The sequence below is a fragment of the Meleagris gallopavo genome, chromosome 20 (genome assembly GCF_000146605.3).
Source record: "Meleagris gallopavo isolate NT-WF06-2002-E0010 breed Aviagen turkey brand Nicholas breeding stock chromosome 20, Turkey_5.1, whole genome shotgun sequence".
Classification (NCBI taxonomy): domain Eukaryota; kingdom Metazoa; phylum Chordata; class Aves; order Galliformes; family Phasianidae; genus Meleagris; species Meleagris gallopavo.
In genome coordinates, this window is record NC_015030.2 from 3,129,463 (window position 1) to 3,141,940 (window position 12,478).

Sequence of the window (12,478 nt, forward strand, 5' to 3'; positions counted from 1 at the left end):
TTCTTAATACCAAGCTTAAATAGAGGCTGACACTAAGACAGAGCAACTCTCTAGCTTTGTGTTATGTTTGCCACCTCATTTTGTAGGTGAGTCATTCAGAACTTCACATCCTGTTCAGCAAACACAGTGATAATTTGAAGATGCAGAGAAGATAAAAAGGACGAGAAAAACGTTGGGTTTTGTGCTGTTTAGCTGCTGAAGGATCAAAGCTTGCCTCTCCTTCAGTGATGAACAACTTTTAATTCTCTAGTGTGCTGGCACTGACAGCGTGGTTCTAATTAACTGGATTTTGATATTCTTTCCAGCTGACCCTTACTTAACATTTGCTTTGGCACTGTTGCAGGCCACGATACTGTTTTGTTTCTGTCAATGTTGTAGTTACACATACTGCTTCAGTTTGATACTGAAATACTGCATAGAGCATTAACTCATCAGTTACTGGCTGTGGCACCCAGCTGCAGGTGTACATGCCAAAAATGAATGTACTGCAGAAAACTACTGCTACAATGTAGTCGCAGCCTGATCTTAATGCCTTGTACAGAGTAATCAAATCTTAACCAGTAAGTCCAGCATGTTATATATACAGATATATTCAGAGGTTTTCTTAAAGAGCAACAGAAATAAGTAGCTTCAGAAAGTGGCTTATGGTCATCCTGAGTGAAATTAGGGGTCTTTCCTTTAGATACCTAATTTCTGATGAAATTATTATTATTATCTATAGTGATTAAAACCTGGTTTTATGTTGTTGTTCAGGCTTATTCGTAGCTTTTGTAAAAGTGAATATCCATCTCAGCTAGAAATAAAGCATAAAAGATATACTGATGGTTCTTAGTCACTGGCAAAAGGCTGTCTGTGCAATTCAAACATCTCACTTCTACAAATTCTATCTAAAGGATTATGCTGCTGCAGTTTCAACAAATAAATTCATAAAATTTGCAATATAATTCATAAATTATTATTCTAAACTAATAACAGTAAAAAGAGGCTAGTTAAACTTCATGTTACACTTGTCCAAAACCACCTCAATTTTTTTAGAAATAATCCTCCACTCTTGCGAAAGACTCTAAAATTCCATAGAAGTAAAGGTGGAAAATAGTTGTTGCTTCATCTTATCTATCCCTTAAGAAGCCGTAGCATACTTTTCCTCTCTCACTCTTTAAAGGTTATTTTAACAAAAGGTAAGCTTTCAGGTACACTGTTAATACTGAGAATAATAGAGATATAGAATCTAGTTATCAATCAAGAGACCTGGCTGTTGCCTCTACTCCCAGCTGAAGTGTTGCAGTCAGGTCTGGGCCCCCAGACTGTTGGGGTGGGTCCAGAAGAGCCCATGAGGATGCACAGAGGGCTGGAGCATCTCTCCTATGGAGACAGTCTGAGAGCTGGGGATGTTCAACCTGGAGGAGAGAAGGCTCCAGGGAGAACTCATTGTGGCCTTGCAGCCCCTAGAAGACTCTTGGTTGGAGAGTGTTGTGACAGCACAAGCAGTGACAGATTTGAAAATGGGAAATTTAGATCAGATGTGAGGGAGAAGATCTTTATTCAGAGGCCCTGGCACTGCTGCTCAAAGAAGCTGAGGGTGCCCCTGGGGTGCTCAAGGAGGGGAGCAGCCAGTCTGTGGCAGGGGTTGGGGCTGGGTGGGCTAAAGGTCCCTTCCAGCCCAAACCAAGCTGTGATTCTATGATCTACTAATAGAATCTATTATTGTACAGTTACCACATTCTACTCTGAAAATCCAGTTCTGAATGTGACCTTTATAAAGCGATGTGATCCTAAAAGGTCTCTAAGAGACTCTGAAATGCAAGTCAGATTGCCAAAGCATGCTGTAGAATTGAACTGTCTAAATTTGGCTTCATATGTCAGTTTAAACTTGTGGAAATTTCACTTTTTCTCTGTTTCATGGTTGCTGCATCCTTTTATTGAGATTCAGAATCTCATTAACAGTCATGAGACTGATTTCAGTTGGGATGTGGAATCAACAGTGGTGTTTTTTCCTAAATTGGGGATATCTGCATGAAAAGTGGGACACATACACTAAAAGAAATAAGAACAACATGCATTTCTAGGATTTTTACAGTGTCGTAAACAAAGCAATTATATTTCTAATACTTGTTGTTTGTGGAGTGTTTGGGGTGTGGGGAAGAAATGCTGCATGCCAGACAGTGTTTTTCAGAAAACAAAATTTTGGCTATGCTGGGAAGCAGCAGTCTTTATTTGTTTGTGCTCAATAACATATTATGACTTTAGTCTGTTTGTCTCAGTTAAATTATGATTATATCAAAGGAGAAAAAAGCACCTAAGCTATATTCTGTCTTTTCCTTTAGACATCTGCATGGTGAGGAGTAAATTAATGCCTTTTTTCCAAAGTGTTCAGGCAAAGATCCAAGGTTCAGTATTTTTACTAAACAGTAACACAAGGAAAAAAATTACTCAAGTAGTCAGGTTTTATTTATGAATTAATTACCAGGATCTCAGTATTCTTAGGGAAATTCTGTTTCCTGTCTGCCCCCTTCTTGATTCACACAGTTGACAGTGGTTTAGTATTAGCATTTCTGCAAGACTGAAGTCGAACAGACCTTTTTTTGTTTAAAACACATCCGTCTTGTCTATAATTTGCAGCTGAAGATGGAAACCAAATGTTTTTGGGACACTCCATATGCCTGGAGGGTTTCTGAGCTGTCTTGTCCACTCTTTTATTCTCCGTCAAACTTTAGCTAAAAAGAGAACTTAAGCATTCACATTTTGTGTCATTTCCGATCGCTGAAAATAGTTCAAGTAGTGAACAGAAAAGGAGGGGGAAAGGACAAAATAAGCATCAGCTAATTAGTGGCATGGAAACAGTATTGTACACATCCAGCCCATGACATTTCTGTATTCTATCCTGGTAAAACTGAAAGCTTCAAGAAAGTATTTTGTGTGCTCTTTTCTAGCTCATTTATCATTTAAAACCACCCGTAGCCATGCCCTTGATTCTACCTCCCAAAAGCAAGAAATGCTTGAGTTTTGTGGTATGTGAATGGCAATATGAGAGAATGAAGTGGGGAGTGCTCAGAGAAATCAAGGGAAGAACATTGCACCCACCTTTACTGCAGAGCACAAGATAGAAAGCCATAAAAGAGAGCTCACAGAGCAAAGGGAGACAGACAGATGGACTTTAAGACCTTCAGTTTAGTCCAGGTATAAAGCATCCTAAAATGAAGGATCTATTTTACCACTCGTTGTTTTGGACCACAGATGGTATTTCATGCTGAAATATGGCAGGGAGACCTCTCTGCTGTTTGCAGACACGAAGGTGCATTTCTTTGAATTTCCATTTTGTCAGTATAGATTGTGAGGCATGCACACCTGAAAAATTCCTGGTATAACTTTCCTAGTTATGTGTCCTAGAGAAATAAGAGGCTTGCAAGTGGTTCCCATGGCGTTATGTCTAAATGCAGCTATATTGTGTATGTAGTAAGGGGAATTCTGTACATTCAATATTTAGGAGCTAATTTTGCGTGTTGGATCCTGGCATGAATGTAGTTTTCAGCAAGTTTGGTGTGTATACATGTAAAGAGGAAAGATGATGATGTCTTTAATGGAGCGGTGTCTTTAAGTGGGTACATGACATGCATATTGGCAATTTAGAGAGAGAGACAGCTTTTGTTGTGGTATAATGCTAACTGGGTGGAATAAAAGCAACATCCTGATACTGAAATCAATCAGACTGTGACTGAGAATTGCTTGTTGTCTTTGTGGTTCCTCTTATGGCATGCTGAAGATGTTTCTGCCTCTGTGTGCCCCTTGGTCTGTTTGTCATTACTTGTATCTATTTAAACTTATATTATAATGCTTTCCTTTGCTTTGTTTTGACATGAATGGCCAAAATTGATTTAACATTTGCAGAGATGTATATTAACGTGCTTCCGAGGCTTTATACAAGTATGAGTGAAAGAGTTATAAATAGTAGAATCAGGAAGGTCAGTAGAAGTTTAAAATGCATGGAGGACTGTGTGAGCAGTAGGAGACAGAGAGAGAATGCAATAGAGAAGATTCCTTGGTCTGATAGTCCAAGCCGTCCCTTCACACTGTGTTTATTAAAAGGAACCAGCCAGAGGCATGCTTTTACCTTCCCCTTTTTTTTTTTCCCTAGCTTTGAGTAAATAACTGATCTTTAGAGCCATGTAAATATTCTCTTAAGAAGGAAAAAGCTGTTTCTCCATTCCCTTTATTCCAATGTTAATGTGTGTTACAACCTATAATATTACTTACAGTAATTATGTAGCTTGTGTATCACAAATAGATAGCTGTCTTCTCATTTTTAGTTGAGAAAAACAGCAATATTTTTTGTTTTGTACCTGTACGGGTTTGTGTGTTGTTCAAAACAAAAATGCATAAACACTTGTGTATTTCCTTAAAACTGATGTGTGGCCTGAAGGCACAGTAACCTTCAATGAAGCCATGTTGTCAGTTGCATTGCAGAGGAGTTATTTTGCTGGGAGGAAGGAAAAAAACATTTGAGACATTTTTTTTTAGCTTTTATAGTTCATAATTTCCTCCCTAGAAGCTCCTGTGTGGGTAGATGAACTTCATAGGAGATGCAAGATATGAGCCCATTAGTGCAAGAGAAAAATAGGCAATGTGGGTAAGCCTAATAGCTTAACATAAATATCTCAAGTAAGCCTGATGCCTTGAGTTCCCCTTCTTGAATAAACAACTGTGTGCAAGTCCTGAATTTGTCTCCAGACAGATTTTCTTTAATTGGAAAATAGTGCGTGGCAGAAAAATTGTTGACTTACATTTTGGCCACCCACATGGTGTACATTCTGTCAGAAAATTTGCCCATTGGAGTCTGGCCTCTTTTCTAATACTGCAGATATCAGATTTAAGGTGGCTGAATCCACTGAAAAGTAGATGTGCAGATACTTACCAGCAGAAATCTTGAATGAAGTTTACTATGCTCAATTCTTGTTCATCTACAGCCCACACCTTCTGTTTTTTCAGGTACAGTAAGCTCTAATGATGGCTGGGGAAAGCAGAGTTGGGGATGTATTAATTTGTATTAATTTGTCCAAGCACAGAGACAAAAGAGAACCTAGGAAAAGTGCTGGTTCTTTGTGCTTGAAGTTGCTTGTGATTAGGGCTGTCTACCCCAGCCTGCATCAGCCACAGAGACTTTGTACAGTGTCTGTTAGCTTCCTAGTACTTCCCTGCACTCCCTTTCTAGTTCCATTATAAAGTCTGAAGCGTGGGCTGTGTCCTTAGTGTGACCCCTGCATCAGGAGCACCCAAAGCACAAGTCTGGATCTACTGGCCTGAAAGATGATTCAGCTACTCCTTCAGCTCCAAAGTGAAAATTTAATGTTTCCGTAACATTCTTTTCTTTGTTGGTGAAACAATAAAGAATGCAGAAGTTCAGCATTAGGACACTAGTGCTCTTGCGTCAGTGTCCCCTATTGTGCAAACAGAATGAGGTCATTTTAGGTAAAATAAAATATCTTATGCAAAGGAGGAAAATGGGGGAGAGAGATGTACGTAGGTACCGAAAGTAAGCCAGCCTTCTGCAGCCTCTCTAACTTAGTAAACTAATACACAGCTGTTTGGCTATTCAAATTTTCCCAATGTTAAGTGTTGTTAATCAATTTTTAATGCAACAATTAAAAAGATAGGAAAGCTGCTACCCAGCTTTCACCAGAATAATTGATTTCTGCAAGACCTTAAATACCTTCACCGTTCTGCTTCAGTGTAAAAGTTCTGTGCAGATGATACAAATAGATCCAAAGGAAGTCAGAGGAAAACATAGCTACATTTGTTTTTAAAAGTCTTACAAAATGTTACTGACATTTGGTTTAATGGTTCCAAAATGAGACCACTGTGTATTTTGGATTGCAGGCATTTACTATGCCTGTGTATTTATGGGGAATGCAAATTAAAAAAATGTGAAATATTTGGCAACAAGGGCTATAAATAATGCTTCCATAACTACATTAAGAATAACAAAAACACAGCAGTAAATACATATATTTAAACAACAAAATCTGCTGGAGTTTTCAGTTGAAAAATAGAGATAAAATCTAGAGATAAACAGCAAACGTGGGGTGTTATGGCTGAGAAGTGAAGCAGGTATTACCAGAGCATCCATAGCAATAGTGCAGCACTGTATCTTGTATCTTGTAGTAGGTGATGTGGTTGGACTGGACAGAAAAAGGAAGGTTGTATGATCAAACCTGAAGTGTTTGGTGGAAGTGCTGCAATGAGGAGGCCAGCCTCTGTCTTTAGTTTACTCAGCATGTCACTGAGGATGTGAGGTTAATGATCTCACGTGTTTTTTCTTACACAGCATCTGTTTTCATGTTCAGGAAAACATAATCTGCTCATAGCCATCTGCAAACATCACTAAGATATCCATGGAAATGATTTAATATGTTTTAATCTCCACAGCAAGACCATGGCGACCAAGTGAAATACCTGCTGATGGCAAAGAATGGCATTAAACCATTCTGCTTCCTTTTCTCCAGGTAACTGCTTTTTGTGATGTTGATGAAAAGAAAATAGCAAAAGGATTCTACACTTTTGAAGAATCTGAGGTTAGTTCCTTTTGCATTCGTTAGTGTGATCTGAAATTGTTCTGAGAAGTGAGATGAAAGAATATAGCACAAATTTGTAATATGGCACGACAGCTCATTTTGGTAGGAGGCCATGACCAGTGGTTAGAGGTAAGGAGGCCATGACTGTAGGAAGCTAGATAGCTGGAGATTAATACCACAGTGCCAACTATGGAGCCAGAATCCCTGTCTGAATTGCTCACAGGAATGAGACTACCTCATCTGTAATGGTGACAGGAATTGTCTCTGAATAATGTTGTTTCAGGTAAAATTGAAACCAGCACGAAGTGTGATTCTTCAGGAATGGGTTTTATAGATGCCTCTAGACCTCACAAGAAAGAACAAAGAGGGATGGGTTGGATGACTTAAGATGCAAACTTCTTGCCCTACTGAAAAGTAGAAGGAAGAACATGAAGATTTGTGAGATGGTGTATTTCCACTGTTAATAAATTGTGATGGCAGCAAATCTCTTCCAAAGGGGTCATCTTCCAAGTTGAAGCAGGCAGGCAAGAGTACCTCATGTAAACTGAAATCAGCTTAAAAAGACATATATATATTCTGATGGGATAAAGTATTGCCTCTGACAGTTTTTCTTTTAGATGAGAGCATTTGATTAATGATGGACTAAAGTCTAACGTCTAGTAAGTAAAAGAAGATTTCAGTGATGAATTGTAACTTATCTATAGATTAATTATAGTCATACTGTATCTAAATAAGACTTTAACTGATAGGCTCCTTTCGAGCCTAAAATTATAGGCAGAAACGCTTTATTCCACTGCGAAGGAATAATGATATTTAGATAGCAATAAACAAATCACATAGAAAAAGTTGTTTTATTACACTATTAATTTAATGGTAGCAATTAGCTCCAAGATCTGGAGTAGTTTCATCCAGATTCAGTCCCTCAAACAGTCAGTGACATGACAGCTCTCAGGTTCACTGGGCACTGGGTCAGGTCCTTGGGAGTGCAGTCTGACACTATGGCTCAGCTGGTCTAGCTGCAGGGGTGGTCTGACCTCAGCCCTGCACTCCTACTGCCTTGTTTATACTGGGTCTAGCAGTCTTGTGGCTAAAGGATGACAATTCGGCTGATCTGGCAGAAAAAGAACCCTCAAAAGTTGTTTTCCAGCACGTTATCTTGTGAATAAAGTTACCCTGAGGTTGCTGTGGGAGGGGTAAGGGAGCATCTCCTCAGATGCAGCTTGTGATTAGACTAGAGCAATTATAAAATCAGACTCTATACTGGGAGAGTGCTTCCAGTTGCAATCAGAATTGAGGACTTTGACCAGGAATGTGCCTCATTACCTCTAGTTAATAGTAATGCTATTAGCATTTCTGTTGCAGATCCTGTGCTTATGTCTTGCTAACATAGAGCCATTTTCCCAGATCAGTCATAAATAAGATTATACTACAAACTGTTGTGAATCCTTCGAAAATTCTGCATCTTGGAGCCATGTTGAAGTCTCAGTTGAGCATAAGCCATTTAACACTCTAGCTGAAAGGAAAGGATTCTGCTTTAGTATTTGCTGCTTGCCTTGTGCCTGCTTTGATACTTCTCTGATGGCACATTAAGCTGATTCTGCTCACTACAGGGGTAGAACCAGCTCAAAAGAAAAACAGAAAAATATATGTAGTATTTGATGTGATAGGCTGTTGTAACAACCTGCCTTGTAGTTAAATCCAAGAGGAAATCATTTGTGGAAAGGGCTAAAAGGCAGATAACCTGGAGGAGAGGAATGAGAGCTGCTCCTTTCAACAGCAGAAAGCTCTTAATGAAGATCTGTGTAGTGTGGTGCATAACTTTATTCAAAGAAAAACAATTATGTTGAAAGGTTACGGTAAGAAAGTCATGGGTTCTTAAAATGACTGGGGAAATGGTGAGTGGAGAGGTGATCATGTGAACTATTTAAAATAAGGTCTTAAAATTAGCTTTTCCTCTTTTACTGCTTAGTAGCTCCTAAAACTAAAACAAGTACCTGTGTATGTTTCTTAACTGTTTGACTGCTCTGCTTGCAGGAGAGACCAAAACCAAAAATTCCTATATGTCACTTCAGAGAAGCAACTCCACCTTTCATTATCTGTGTGAAGCAGGTGAGTACCCTTAACTGTATGTACAAAATCAGTAATTGTTCCTTATTATCATCAATTTCTATCTAATTGTTTTCCCAGAATTCTTTACTATATAACTGAACGGCCCTTCTAACAAATTGTGCAGAGTATTCAGGGTTTTAAAACAGCAGTATTAAGAATTGTAATATTAAGAATGATAAAAATTACAGCCTCAGTAAAGGAGCTTGGATCTGTTTTATGTTCTTGCCCAACGCTGTGTGCACAAATAAGTACATATAGTTGGTCACCTGGTCTTGTTAATTCCTAAAATATTGCAGCCCTGGAGTTTCAAAGGTCTTTTTTTTTTTTTAATCAGACCTTAAAAACTATTTTGTTTGGCACTGTGAATTCTGACACCATTTCTGTGACTGATGGTGGTAACATAACTAGATGGTAACCAGTAGCAATTTTGCTGTTATATTTAAAATAATAGCACAGTATAGAGGGATAACACAGAAGATTAAAAGCAAAATAGCAACTATGCTGTAATTGTAAATGTTAATTAAAAAGTCTCTAGAAGTAACTAAAACATCTCATACAGTTCCCTGTTAACTTTGCCCTCCCAACTTCACAGCCAACTCTGAGATCATAACTGAAGTTGTAAAGCCAGACTGAAAGTACCTTAAGGCATTACTGTGTAGTGCTGGTTGATAAACTGTTGGATAAGCTAGTGATATTACAACTAATTTAATTTTTCATACTGCATATAATGGTGGGTGGAAGTCCCTAGACAAAACATCTGTGCAACCTTTTGTAAAGCACATCTAATTTGTGAAGTCCTTACAATGAGGCTGTTATACAACATCTTGCCTTAAGACAAGTGATTTCAGTACATTTTCTGCTATTTGCCACTGAGCATTTCCTACTTGCTAATCAATGACTATTGTAGGCCATAGTATCTTTCAAGCAATATTTTTTTAATTGTAAATAGAATTTGACCTACTTGAAATACTTCTAGAGCTTGTGAAGTTATTTCTAAAGTGTCTTTGAAGCAGCTTACTTTCTAGGAGAACGTAATAAAGCCAACAGCCATTCAGATGGGGCTGACTACAAACTGCAGGCAGGTTATGTCCTTGCCCATCTCACTTTGTGATTGAGATACACAGACACTGCTAACGTTGGTGCTATAAGACCTGATGGCAAAAACACCCGGTGCAGAGGTAAATAAAAGTCAGTATGCAAGGAGTTGCAGCAGTGTTGTACCTTGGGAAAACGAGAGTGGCCAAAGGGACAAGAAAACGATGAGAACAGACTTGCATAATAACGTAGTGGAAGCCCTCAACAGAGCTTGCCTCTGTGTAAATTTTAAATGCACCTGTTAATAATACAAACCTCGCAGTGCCCCCGTGTCATTATGCCATATTATCGTTGTGATATTATGAAGGAATCAGGTTAGAAGGACAGAGATGTTTATAACGAAGAGCTGAAACCAAGTATTTGTCAGTAGTGCTGAACATACTGTCATTACCTGAGGAACCTCAGACACAGTAAGACAGACATAAAACACAGATATCTGTACCAAGGTGTAGGAAGTGTAAAAGCCAAGAGAGAGAAAAGGACTCGGAGGGTCTCATCCGGCAGCGTTCTGAGTCACGCTCCCAAACCAAGCCTGCTGGACCCTCCTTTCTGCTACCGCTGGGTTTTGCAGCTGATCTTCAGGAAGTTTTACAACCTCTCTTTCAGCCATTGTCATACTTGCTGGATTTAATTACTGTTATGAGTCTCCGTGGAGGCAGTTGGAATCTACAAAATCCGTTCTTAGTACTTGCGAGGTTGTGCCGGGACTGAAATGGCCACGCTTTTCAGTAGTAGTTTTGTCATGGAAAGTAGTCTTCTACCAAAACAAAACAAGCTGATAAATGTCTGTGGTTTAAAATATTCAGGTATCCTGTCTGCAGCAGCTTTCAAACTTCTGGGTCTGACCGCTAAAGGAAATGGTTTCTAAATGGGCTGAGAAGAGCAGAGTATTGAACTTTCATTCATCTGTGTTGCTATTGTGCGGGCCGCAAAATGCCGCGGGTTGGCCTTTGCTTATTTATAGACTGAATTTGCCTTGCTTTCTGTGCAGCCCACATCTGAAGGAACAGCTAAAAGCAAACCTTCCCAGCTGCTTTTCTTTATTCACCTCTCCCCGTTTCCCCTCCCAGTGTGTTCTTCAAACAAAGAAGGATGGGAGGATGCATACGCAGATAAATGTTAAGACCGCATCAAATGAAAAATGTTCTCTACTTTCTGATGGCTATTTCTGCCTCTCTGATTCTATTCACTCACATACATCGAATGGAACTCTGCAAAAAATGTTGATGTTAGGAGTCAAGTCCCAAGCTGATGTGAAAGACATGACCACAACAAAACAAAATTCTTCTGCCCATAGGGTGCTGTGTGGGACCAGCAAAATCCATGTGTTTGAGAGGTTACAAAGTGTCCGTATTTTCAAACTATTAAGGGCGAGTAGGTTTACCCAGCTCTGTGCTTCAGGTCATGCTGCTGACATAGAAGGATTCCCAGTGAGTGGAAGGACGTTTCTTGTGCAGACAAACGAATGTGCAGATGCTGCACACGCAGCCTAGCTGGAGTCCCCTGCTGGATCTGCTTCTGTGTTGGGTGGAGTTGTTGAAGTTGACGTAAGGCAGAGCTAGCTGCTGAGACCTTCCCGTGATTTACTTAAACAGAAGTCATTAACAAGTTTGTAAACATCCCAGACTTGCGAATTTATTATTTACAAATATAGATTAACCAACATCCTTCTGAAGAAGTGTTCTGGGGCCTTGCTGTTTTTGTTTTGCCTTTCATGGTCGAGAATTACTTTTAGTAGTGATGCAGACAAAACCTGCATGTTTATAAGCAGCACTAAGAGGGTAATTTTGAAGATTAGAAATGTTTATTAAGTGGTTGTCTGCAGGAATTGACCCTGATGGCCGTGTACTTCAAGCACTGTTTGCTTATTTATTTTCTCTGGCAGCTCCTCCCTTGTGCAGTATTGCTCTGTTACCATGTAAAATCATCTCTGAAAAAGCAGTCATACTATTTGATTTTTGTTGGGTTTGCTTTTAAAACGGCTTCACAAAAGGCTGTAGCTGAAATCCTGTGCTCTGGGTGTGCGTGTGTGTGTTTCAAAGCTTTTACCCAGGAGCATAAAATCATGGCTTTAGCTCATCAAAGTTGTGTACCAGCCTGCAGCACCACTTCACCTAAGGGTCTGCTCTGTGTATTTTCTCTTGCTTTGAGGTAAAAGCAAAATGCTCAGAAATCACTTACTGTACCCAGTTTTGGCATGGCTTCCAAGTGCTTGAAATGAAAGGGATTTTCTACTATTCTGCCTCAGTAATTAAACTAGTTCAATTGTGTAAAGTATTCAGGAAATTTACTGTTGACCAGTTATTGTGAAACACTGCCTTGTTCTGTCACCTCAGTCTTGTGGTCTGGGAATGAAAGGTTTGTTTTTAACTCTTCTGCTTAATTTAGCATCTGGGCTCTTTTATTTTCATTTTTAACCCTTCTTCAGAGCAGGGTTTTTTTTTTTTCCAGCAAGCCACACAGAACCGTTTCATACCCCAAGTCCAAATTTGGGTAATCTTGGGTTTATGAAATCATTAGAGAAGAGTAAAGGCCATGATCAAGACCTGCATTTCTAAGTAGAGTTCTCTGTTGATGTGAGCACTAAGTTTTGCACTTGAACCAGTGGAAGCCTGGGATCTGAACTGGATTGAAAAACCAGGACCCAGTCCTTCAAAGTACTAAATGCTGTCAAGTATTCTTCATATCAAGAGGTTTAAAAAAAAAAA

At 39.2% G+C, this 12,478-nt stretch overlaps 1 protein-coding gene across 1 annotated transcript in view; it reads left to right on the top strand.

Annotated features, from left to right (window-relative positions):
- Positions 1 to 12,478, top strand: part of B3GNTL1 (UDP-GlcNAc:betaGal beta-1,3-N-acetylglucosaminyltransferase like 1) — a 106,820-nt gene that overhangs the window by 90,603 nt on the left and 3,739 nt on the right. The window contains exons 8-9 of the mRNA XM_019621602.2: positions 6,483 to 6,566; positions 8,601 to 8,675. Of these exons, the coding sequence (XP_019477147.1) occupies positions 6,483 to 6,566; positions 8,601 to 8,675 (159 nt within the window). The remainder of the gene's footprint in view (positions 1 to 6,482; positions 6,567 to 8,600; positions 8,676 to 12,478) is intronic.